Source organism: Neolamprologus brichardi, chromosome 1, assembly GCF_056152115.1.
Source record: "Neolamprologus brichardi isolate AB-2024 chromosome 1, ASM5615211v1, whole genome shotgun sequence".
Lineage (NCBI taxonomy): Eukaryota > Metazoa > Chordata > Actinopteri > Cichliformes > Cichlidae > Neolamprologus > Neolamprologus brichardi.
The window spans coordinates 5273757-5286212 of NC_142104.1; the positions used below are offsets into that span (position 1 = coordinate 5273757).

The window sequence follows — 12456 nt, forward strand, 5'->3', positions numbered from 1 at the left end:
TTTATCCCCTCTCTGGTTCAAGAAAGATTCCTATTGATTTCCTATCACCGAGCCAGTGTACAGAGTAAATAGGAAGTGTGAGCCCTATTATTTCTGTCGCTTGGTAAAACATAAGGATAGACCCCCGCGTCTTTATCACGAGGAACCTTTTAGCCACCACATGCCCTTCAACCAAAACACTACGGCTGTAAATTTTCACACACTGTACAGTAATGACGTCCTTTGAGGACGAGTTTGTGTTTAAATTATTGGTGTGGTATTAAATCCTGTGAACTTCAGAACATGATTAATGAGATTACACTTAATGTGGGAAAACACCCGTAAACGCAGGCTGTATTTTCATACAGGCTTAATGTGCTTTCCCCTGCGGGCCACTGCCCAAACCAATAGAGGGAGATTTGCTTTCCCGGGAGAAGCTTCTGTGCACTCTTTCTGTGTCTTTGCATGTGCTAAGCAGTGGGAAACAGGTGAGACAAATCCCTTTAGACACCAAATAGCGCAATTACACGTTTCTTCCATATATGTAACAGGTCTGACCAAGAATACGCAACACATTTGAGGAAGAAAGATGTGCGCAAGACATTCTGCTGAATAGTTTTCATATTCCATCGTAGGCTTTTTACATCCTTAATCCGTTCCTGCATGTTTTTTGTTTTTAGCAACCATTCATATTTTTCATCCCTGGACATTTATACTGTAGGTGTTGTGTTGCTATTATTGTAGTCGCCACAATGCTACAGGCTTCAAATAAAAGCCAGAGACAATATTCCTCCTACAATTGAGTTTCTGTGCCCATTGCCTGGCCTACAGCTGCATCCATTTCTGCAGTGTCCCTGAATTCTCTGTGCATTATCAAGGGGAAGGACGAGCTAATCTGCACTGATTTGAAACAGGACCAAAACACTGGCTTTCCTAATCCCTCATTTTTTTTATCAGGGGTAGTGAGGAGCATTTTACCCCTGTGGGAGGGAAAGAAAGAGGGAGCTATTTCATGCCTCACTGGTTCCACTGTTTTTATGAAGATTTTTTTTCCTGCCCCTACTTCCCTACTTCAATCCATAGTGTAACTGAATTTCTAAAGCCTGTTTGCAATAGTCAGACACCTTTTAGAAGTACGAAGGTACTTTTCATAATTAGGGATGTGTAGATGGCTGCCTCCTCCCTCTGCAGTAGTAGTAATTTAACTTTAAGGCAGATAAGGCTCTGTATCTCTGCAAAAGGGAGGTGCAATTTCCTTGCTGTCTTTCATTTTATTCATTTGACAATTGGCAAACACCTATGGCACACAGGATATAATTTGCTTCCTGAAAATACAGTGCGAGCGCTCCAATTTGGATTAATGCACACATCTGTGAGATATAATTCAAATAATTACGTTTCCTTAAATTCTGTCAACCAATTTATGTAATACTTCATTCACTTATGTAGCACGTTTGTTGGAAATTTCCACTTTACATCAGGTGCTCTGGCAGGGCTGTCACATGGAGGCCCTCATACTCATTCTTCTTCAGCGCACATGCAGTTTCTGTAGAGTTTGCAGCATTAATAGATACTGAAATGTGAAAATTTTCTATTTAATGTGGACTGAGAACAGTTCATGTGAATGACAGTTTAAGCAGATAAAAGCAATGCATCTATTTAAGTGTATTAGCAGCTGAAGCTCAAGTTGCGCTGGGTGTTGTTGTTTTTTTTGTTTTAGTTCTTTTCTTCTTCTGTTTTTTTTTTTTTTTGTCAGTGCTAGTGCAGTGAGCAGAAACACAGAAAAAGAGCTCATTGATCTGCTATGATCTAAACACTGCAAAAGGCATGGGGTGTAACAAGCTCAGGAAATTTACAAGGTAAGCCTTGGCAACACAACAGCACGGGTCATCATAAGACTATGAATTACTGGAACACCTCAGTCTCAGAGGACCACTTGAGGTTCTCTCACTGTGAAATAATTGGGTTGCAACAGTGAAACTGCTACACCAGTTAGAGTGCAAAGGGGGCTTTTGCTTTGTTTTGCTGTTACAAGACCGCAGACACGGCTGTGACTATTAATCAGCAGGTGACACGTGTAGCTGACGGCATAAAACGGGAGATAAGATCAAAAACTGCACCACATGGATGCGAAAATCATCTTATTTGTAATTGTTTTAACCCGTTTTTTTTTGCAGTCGGTAAACACTACTGAAGCTATTTGATCTGAATATTAAACATGTATTTTCAGATTGTTTGAGTCGTTATTGGTTAGAAGTAGTAAGTCATTACTGTGGTGCACACTGGTGAGCAGGCTTGATGAAAATTGTTTCGGTGCTTGTAGAAATAGCAGAAGATGATACACCAACAGAATACAGATGTCTGATTTGCGGGTTACACTTTGTAAACTATGGGAACAACTGCTCATATCACATCTGGCAAATTTATTTTATTTTTTTTTATTTATTTTTCGTTGTTTAATCCATAGCCGAACATCTGAATCAGAGTTCTGGAGCCAGAGCAGTCAACTTGTCACAGGTCTTTGCGCAACAAGCATTTTCAGTTGCAGTGGACAGATTTAGGTGCCTGTGGCAGGACCTCCGCCGTCTGTGACTGGGGACATCTCACTTTGTTGTCAGAACACCTCTAAACATCTTTCACAGAAACAATTACCATACCATCTGTAGCTTTCTGCCAGCATGTTGCTCACTGTCAGCACGTCGGCTTCGTTTCTCTTTTTTCTTCTCAAATGTTCTCCCACACCCCGAGACTCATGAGGAGCTAGGTCACTTTGGATTAAAATGGATGATTTTAATTACGCGAATTGCCTCTTTATATTAATATTTTCAGTGCTCGTTTTGTCCCGATACCTTTTAATGGACAGGCGAATGGTGGATTGAATTGCCACTAATGTATTTCCTGATTTGAGCAGTTGACTGACTTGGAATATTGATGAAAGTCCTTGGATACATTTTACTTATAAAGACCTCATAAAGCTGGTGTAAAAAAGACGATTATTTATGTTTGAATACTGATGGTGTGAAGGTAATTCTGAATTGCTGTAATTGATAAAGAATGCTTGATATCCCATAAGAATTTAAAAATACACCAGCCAACACTTACACTTACTTTTATTTGACAAACTAAACTTAATAAACACGCTACTCTAATAGAAGGAGAAGTGTTTTCTTTGTGGTTACATCCAAATATCAAATAACCATCAACAGAGTAATACTTATGCTGTCTGCTGTTCTGAAAGATCAAAAGCTGTGAAAAAAGTAGTCTAATTTGCCCATATATGTCTGCATTTGCTTTACCTGCTATATTAATATCTAACACACAAATATCTGTCACTGACACACTAGATGCCACAGAAAGGACAATTAATTAACAATTAAATAACATCTTTGCACACTTAACTGCAACTTTCATTATAAAAGCCTCAGATCCATTTTCATGCCATATTTACCACAAGTCAGTAGACACTCCTGAACTATAAATTAAAGATATGCATCAACACATGATCAATGCAACGTTTAACTACTTAGGTCTCCATCACAAAGTCACATAAGTAACCCACTGGCAGTGTTGGGGAGTAACGGAATGCATGTACCACCGTTACGTATTTAAAAAACAAAATATGAGTAACTGTATTCCGTTACAGTTACTGTTTAAAAAGGTGGTATTTAGAATACAGTTACTTTGTTGAAATGAATGGATTACATGGCGGTATTTTCCTGTTTCATAAGGCTATGTCCTCTTTATTTAACAAAACACGCATTAAAAGCCTCAAATGTCTGTGTCTCAATCTTGCGGCCCATGTCACCTCTACTTGCAGCCCGCATAATGACATGAAGAAATATTTTAAAAAAAATTATTCACAAAAATGATTTAATATGAAGGCAATAGCAGAGTGTTACAGGCATAGCCCTAAAGAATGTAGCCTCATGGGCAGTGTAGTCCGTGCTGCAGGGAGAATGGACTGCCATACCCGTTATGTGTCTGTGAACAAGGGAGAGAGAAAAAGTCGGAAAGTATGAGTTGTCACTGAGCAGAAACGGGAGCTGGAAGCATGTAAATATAATAATAACCACTGCAGCCAAGAAGAGTGCCTGACGAGCCCAGTTGTAAGTAAGCTATTAAGACTCGACTGTACACCGTGTTCGTGTTTTCCTCCGAAACAATAAGTTCCGTTGGAGCAGCCTTTCAACGCCTCTCTCTGTCTCTCGCTGGCAAAGTTGACCCACAGAACAAAGTAAAGCTAGTTTTCAGCTATGAGCCCGACAGGAACCCGACGTATTAGCCAGAGGTCCCTTTACTATGGTTCGGAGCCGCAGACCTGTTTTATATACGCGCGAAATAGTTTTCTATACAAAATCGCTGCAAAAAGTGCAGCCTTACCTAATGTCCACCCTACTGTTACTCATTTTATATTAAGATTTAAAAATCTAGTTGGTATTGCTATTCGAATAACCTTCAGTAAAAATAATAAATCACACAGCAATAGTACATTCATGTAGTTGTAAAAAGCATGATAATATATTAAGTAATCCGAAGTATTCAGAATACGTTACTCTCATTGAGTAACGTAACGGAATACGTTACAAAATACATTTCAGGGCATGTATTCTGTATTCTGTAATGGAATACATTTTAAAAGTAACCTTCCCAACACTGCCCACTGGCAACCTCTGGTCAAAACAGAAAAATGTTTCTGTTCGGCAAGTAGTAGCTGGAGGTTCCTGGTTGTTGCCATGTGAAATCGCCCACAAATTGGGTGCTGCACCAACACTTCCTTGTGATTGCTTTTCCTGCTAACAGATTGCTGCGGTTACCCATAGTTTGAATGGAATACACTGACATGTCTGCACACACTCATCCAATCCGGCAAGAGAATGTTTGCTTCCAAAACAGGAATTTCACACTTTAAAATGTATTGGTCGCAGTAGTAAGACAGAACAAATGTTATTTCCAGTTTGTATTGCAGTTTTCAATACTTGGCCAGTAGTGTCTGCAGACTAGTCAGTGTTTTTCATGTAAATCTTCCATGTTAATGACCACTACAGAAACCAGCTACAATGACCAATTTTATGACAACAAGCAACCTCAACTAGGCTCAACTAGGCTAATGGTTGCAGAATACACACTTATATCTTGCAAAAGGTGGTTACTATGATTGTTCTCCAGGCCTCCACGAATGGGCCTTTAGCAATTGATTTTACAGCAACTGTCAGCAACCTTGCATTCACTAGGCTGGTCTCTAGGCCTGTGTGATTGGGGTCTTACGTGGAACAAGATGGGATAAATGGGACTAGAGTCTCATCTGGATTCACTCAGCACTTCGAATTTTAGTTTACAGAGACATGGAGATCATTTCCTGTAGGGATGTTTATACATTTGTCTTTCTGCACCACAGGTACCTCAGTTATCACCGTAACAGCTACAGATGCCGATGATCCGGTGTACGGAAACAGCGCTAAGCTAGTCTACAGCATACTGGAGGGACAACCATATTTCTCTGTTGACCCCAACTCAGGTAAGTCTAATTTCTTGATAATTGCTGAATTTTAGGCTTAAGCTAAAGTATTAGTTTGATCAAATACTCCATTGCGTTCATGAAGGAAAAGCTGATTAAACCTCAGATTCCAAGTCTTGTGTGAGTTAACAATCATATGGGTTAAAAAATCCATGCATTTAAAATATTTGCACATGCAAACTAGGAAATTTATTTTCAAATTTGGTCCTTTGTTTTTAGGAGCCATCTGTGCAGGATGCCATTTAATTGCATATTAAGTAAAAAACAAAAGGGAAAAAAAAGGAAACATGCAATAGTTTATAGGTCTCGTGTAATCAGAGTGATTTTAAATAAGGAGAAAAAAATGGAGGGCACCTTTATGGGGCAGCCAAAGCCCTTTGTGCTGTTATTCATTGTTTGCTTGACAAAGCCTGACGAAGATTTCTGTGAGATCAAAACGTTGCTTCATTAAATTTAATGGGAGCTAATACAATGTGCAAGTCCTTTGTCTGCTTCTAACCAATGGAGAGCATAATGTATTACAAAATGCAATGAATGAACACGGCGTTCATAACGGGACAAAAAGGAAAGAAATAGGTTTTACAGAGAGATGGTGATTCCATCTAAGGATTATTTCATAAGTCTTTTTCTTCTAGACAAGGCCATGCACATCAAGCCAGAACCTTTTAGTATTTAAACACTGTCCTTTTTCATTACCTGCTTTGAGTTAGATAAATGAGCTTACAATGTCATCTCAGGTCAAGTTGTGGTCTATCACTATGTGGACAAGTCTCTGGTTAAGTATGTCCAAATGACAGGAATAACTTTACCCAGGTCAAGCTTATACATAAATCTAAGTATTTTAAGGACACACCTGAACTATAGAGACAGCTTTAAGCTTTATGGACCCAACTCTGTATCTGATCAGCTATCAAAAAGATTGAAAGTTTAAACAGTAACTGAAACATTTTGAAAGTTATCTCACTAAATAGCTGATAATATTTTAGAGGTTTTAGGGTTCCGCAATACAAATTGCATTAATACTTGACTGGATTTTTTAAGCCCTTTATAGTCACAAGGCTTAATTGTTAATTAATTAATTGTTTTCCCATTTAAAATCACTATAATAAAACACTGATGCATACTATGAGTTGATACTGAACCCACTGCAAACCAGTGGTTGAGTTTTTTGCAGTAAGGTCCGTTCATGATATGAATTACTGTGAGGAACCTCCCCTTTATTATGTTATTTAGGCTGTATACTTATCCACTCTAAATTCAAATTCAAATTTTATTTGTCACATACACAGTCATACACAGTACGATATGCAGTGAAATGCTTGGACAACTGCTCGTGACCTAAAGAAAAAAGAAAAGGCTATGAATAAGATAGGAAATAAATAAATATGAAAATAAAAAAGGGTAAATTTAACCAGGAAGGAATAAAATAAAATATAAAAAATTTAGTTAAGAATGAGATAACTGTACAACACAAATTAGAATGAAGGGTAAATTTAACTGGGAAAGAATAAGATAAAATATATATATAAATTAAAGTTGAAAATAAGATAACTGTACAACAAAATACAAAGTATAGACATATATAAGAATGTAAGAGAAATATAAATATATATATATACACACACAATAACAGCAGCTGTACAAATATTAACTGGAAATGAGGAATATAATGTCCAGTGTTGTGCAATCCACATTATATAGTGTCTTGAATATATTTTAATGGAAGTTTAGTTTAGTTTGGAACCGCTCATTTCTAATGTAGTCAACTTTCTGGTATCTCATGTCTATGTGCTGCCAATACTTAGTATTTATTTTGTATTTGAATCCCAACAGAAGAGCTGAGAGTGATATCCTGCTTTTAACACTGCTAGCAGGTGCTACAGGTTGTACTAATTCCAACAGGTGGAGATGCAACAGCTTCCCCACCTGCTTGCCCACCTGAGGTGATAGCAGTCTGTTGCATTGCATTTATGCATAAAGTGCAAACACCTTCTGTAAGGACTAAACGAGGATATAGTCTGACACTTAACTATTATAACAAATGCTGTATGTCTGCATTATCATGCGACTTCAACTCTATTCAGCAAAGCTGTAAGGGACAAAATTACATGTCTGTAAATTGTGGCCTGACAATGTAATAGTTTGAAAAGTTGTGTAAAAACATCAGTTCTGCAGGTAACTCAGACCATCTGTTTTTTTTATGCTTGTAGATTATTGCTGCATGGGGCTGCTGTTAAATGCGGCTTCCTGGCTCACTCCCTTTTGCTACAATTCCCCTCTACAGCTGTTCATTCGTGTACATTTATGTTTCAATATTTAAACCATACGCAGTGGCAAACAAGTTTTTTCCTGGGAGCACTGTAACTGTTCCATGGGGTGTACAGATTTGATTGAAACAATAGATATGAATGTAATGGAGCAACTTGATAAAAATGAATGAAACACAAATACAGTCCACACACACTGGTTCATAATATATTGCATAACATATCATTTTGATTTAACAAAAAGACTATCCAAGTATGCAAAAATATTTTCATGAAATAAAAATAAAATATTGTATATTTGCAGTATTAATTAAGGGGGATCTTTATAATAAATTAACTAACCATGGCTTTTGTACTCAGTCACTCGGGATGGCACTGAACAATACTAAATGGACCTAATACATTCATAACCTTTTATAAAAGGAAGGATAGAATTTGCATGAATTTTCAATTCAATTAAATTTCATTTCATTTATACAGCACCAAATCACAACAACATTTCCCTCAAGGTGCTTAATATTGTAAGGTACAGATCCTACAATATTATAAAGAAAACAGAGAAAACCCCAACAATCATATGACCCGCTATCAGCAAGTGCTTTGGCCACAGTGGGAATGTATGTGGCTAAAAATACAATTCCAACTTTTTCCAGTGGATAAATCAAGCAATGAGGTTTAACTTGGATAAGTAATGTCAACGCATTTGAACAGTGAACAGTGCTGTACAGTTCCCCACGAGTTGCGTGGAATTCATTATTGAAACCCAAATGAGATTTATATGAGAGCTTTGCATCGGTGAGTTGCATGTTTTGCTCAGCTGACTTCAAGTCCTAAGTACTAAATGGGGCAGCACTCCTATGATGCTGTGGTCCATAACATCACTGGGTTATGAATTCCAAATAATGGCAATGCTAATAATTACTTCTTCCTTTCACAAGGCAGACTCCTCAGCAGCGTCATGATGCATAAAGTTATCTCAAAACATATTCTAGATTGGATCTTTAATTGCTTTTTCAGCTGACTTTTTAACATGTGTCTGTAAGCAATATGATTAAATAATGGTGAAATTACATTAATAAGAAATGAGATGGAAATTGACGGCTCACAATTTGGAAAACAACACACAATAAACAAGCTTCAAGAAAGGAGGACTCGAAATTTATGTACATAATTAGAAGGAACATTCATAATTTCAACACATAAAAACCGGGCTCGTCCTCACTGGTATAGGTGTCGTAATCTCGGAGCCTCTACAGCTGGACCGTGGCTGTCGAGAAGGGGCTGAATGGACAGTTTAAGGATTAACATTCATGCTTTGTGCGATCACTGTGCACATGCAGATGGCTCATTCAAGTGAGCCAGATGTTTTAATGAATGTTAATGAAAAATAAAAGGTAAGGGGAAAACAACCATTAGGATGCATTTGACACTTACAACACCACACTGGAAATGAAAAGCATTCAATAAATAAATAAACATCATGCCCCAATTCATCACTTGGTTAATGGTCGATGAAAAAAAAAAAAGTTGAAACAAATATCTATGGAAATGAGTGTTTGTCTATCTTCCCTTTTCAGTGATTAGGAATTAATTTGAATAATTAACGATGATCAACAGAGATGACGGTGTTGCTTGTAGCAGGATGACGGAAGAGTGTGTGTGTGTGTGTGTGTGTGTGTGCGTGTGTGGAGGAAAAGTAACTTGTTTGTGTAGCTCTTTTTCCTTATTGATTTGTTTGTTTGCATTCCGGGTGGTAGGTCTACCTTGTTATTGCACATCAGAGCTCAGAGCTAAAATTAGAGAGAAGTAATTTAAAATCCTATTTCTCTATATAATATCTGCCTATTCATTAAAACTGCAATGACTTGGTGATGCTGATGAAATGCTGGTTTTACACACTTCATCTTTGAGGCCATCGAAGGGTGTTCCATGTAAGAGAGAGTATATACATGTAACACAAGAGCTGTGTTATTGTGTTACTTCTTTTTAAAAAAATTCAAATAGATTTTCTGTAATTATTCTTTCAAATAATATCACAAGTGTGTCCTTGGTGTAATCATCTATAGCTCTATTCATATCATTCTACTTCACTGATTTAAAAAAAAGGGAAAAAAAGGATTCTCGAATGTTTTCAAGCTTATTTTGTTGACGTGACACTACATGCGGTTCACTAAATGTACAAACATGTAGAAGTTTGGTTTTACCCAAGATGCTTCCTCAATAATTTTATGGATAGCATGTTTGTAACCAGTGTGTAACAAAAATAATAAATGATGGCCAAATCAGAAGACTTCAGGAATGTCACGAGCCAAGAGGACGGGCAGCCACAATGAAAACACAACCATATAAATGGTGAAGCAATGCTTAAGTTGTAATGGAAATTTTTTGTGCACTGTATTACAACTAACAACAATAATGGCAATAATTGAACTAAAATCACAATCAGAAACATCCAGGTGGCTAAATATGCATTATATGAGCGTTTTACAGTGTTGGGAAAGAAATTATACCAACCTCTCCCACAGGGGAATTGTAGAAAAGGGGAGAGGCAAAAGGGGTACACTGTATTTATAGGGTTGCACCAAAGAAGAAGAAGAAAAGAATGAGGAGGGGCTCTAACTGATAATGAACATAACTACAGGCTTGGAGGTCCTAAAAGTCAGGTATAAAAGGAACGGTTTGGGGGTTTAGAACACATTTTGTGTAATTATAACAATGTGATTTATGACCCTGTTACATGCGCACACAGAGACCCCCAAAAAATAAAGAAAAGAAAGTTAGACCCGGGTCTTTTAAATTGTCAGTGTGATCCAGTTCAGGCCTGTTAGGTGATCTGGGCAGTTTATTGGTGCTCAATCCGATGATATGATTTGCACAGTTTGTCCTACCACAATTCAGGCAACCAGACTGCAAGATTCAGTTCCATATGGGCTGTGGCTTGCCATCCATTGCAATGGAAGATCCTTCTTCTTCTATGGATTTCCAGAAGGTCTGTAATTCGAAGCTCTCTGTAGAGTCTCAGCTCCTTGATCTCCAAATCAAAAAACCTGACCTAAGAGTGAGGTCAGAGTTACTCCAAATGAACATTGTACATACTTAACTAACAATTACCCATAAACATTTCTGCTTAAGGAAAAAAGCATGAACAAAATCTAACGCGTTGTACAACTATCAAATTCAAAATGTTTTGCGTTACGTGGCAATGTAGTTATCACCAATCATAAAACTAAAATTAATCAGGTCCATAGATCTGATCCACACTGCTCCTAGCAGCAGAATCAATATACTCTCCTCATTGTTAATTAACAGCAGTGGTGAATAAAAATAACACAACAAAACATTTCAATGCAACAGGTAAGCATGCTGTTTTTCTTAAGCTACAATAGCTAATAAGTTCTCAGATAATAGTTAACAAACAGGATTGTGAGTTTAGATAGCACCCGCTAGCTACTTGCGCAGGACCTTCACCGTTAGCATTTGTTTCCCAAGTGAACGACATCAACATTTCAGCAAGCAGATCAGCGGCTATAACAGCTCAGTTACTCACCAGTGCAAAGCACTGTGTATTCATAAAAACAGCTTCGGGTCTCCAAATCAGCGACCACGTTCCTCTTACAGGTGCAGCTATGGCGGGTGTGGGCTAAGCAGCCCTACTAGCGTAACCAAACAGGAACAGTCAAGGCGGGAAAAACAATCCCATTGGTTAAGGACTGACATTGTGCATCCAGGTCAGAAAATAACCTTTGTTAAACAAAAATAAAGTACATTGAACCCTTCAACACAAAATAACTAAATTTTATACAATTGTTTAATTAGAAAATGAGTTAATTTGAAATGTAAGTTTTATACTTTCAGCTGTTTGTAGAAGCAGGAAAAAAAGCCAAGCAGAATTACTGCTAATAAAACACGAGCAAAAATCAAGACATCATATTTGGTGGACAGAAAAATCTCGTTCAAGGTTAGAACATGGGAGTAGTGTTAGGTTCAAATATTGAGGAGGGGTAGAGGAGGTAATCAACTTCCATAATAACAACACTGGTCCGGCCGGGTGGAGTCAAACGATGATTTTAATGACACGCGTGGGAAGATCGCCTGCTGTACGCAGACAGCGCCGATCCCCGACTTACAGAGCATAAGCAGGTGTTTTATACCTTTCAGGGCTTAAATTTACTGTGCCCCTTCAACGTCACTCAGATACAGTTCATACATAGGTTTCAAAACCACAATGACTTAATACAGTTTAAAATAACATTGTCTCCGTCTCCACGACAGATGCTTCCTGTCAACATTCTGACTTTCACTTCCCGTCTGGAACACCCTGCAAGAAACTATTCCTCTTTTACAGAGACAATTTTAGAGTTACAAGCAAACATGATTAACCTCTCACCTATAAATGAGATAAAGTCTACTGTTTGTGTGAGTGTATGTGGCTCGACCTCACCAGCTGAACCTTGTAACCTTTTCCACCAGACAGAAGGCCAGCACATACACATTTAAGATTATAACAAGCATTCAAAAGCATTTAAGATTATAGATTCAACTCAGCAGTTTAGAGTGGTTATAACTGCACCTGTAATAAAGGCTAATCGGGTACCAATATGTTTAAACATCTGAATACAATATCAATACTGCAGATTGTATTATTAATGCAATGGTAATGATGATGATTATTAACAATAACAGCAAAATATATTT

General features: G+C 37.6%; 1 protein-coding gene across 2 annotated transcripts in view; it reads left to right on the top strand.

Moving 5' to 3' along the window:
- cdh8 (cadherin 8) overlaps nt 1-12456 on the top strand; it is a 101935-nt gene that overhangs the window by 61626 nt on the left and 27853 nt on the right. For both annotated transcript variants that reach the window (XM_006779702.2, XM_006779703.2), the window contains exon 4: nt 5375-5494. In XM_006779702.2, the coding sequence (XP_006779765.2) occupies nt 5375-5494 (120 nt within the window). The remainder of the gene's footprint in view (nt 1-5374; nt 5495-12456) is intronic.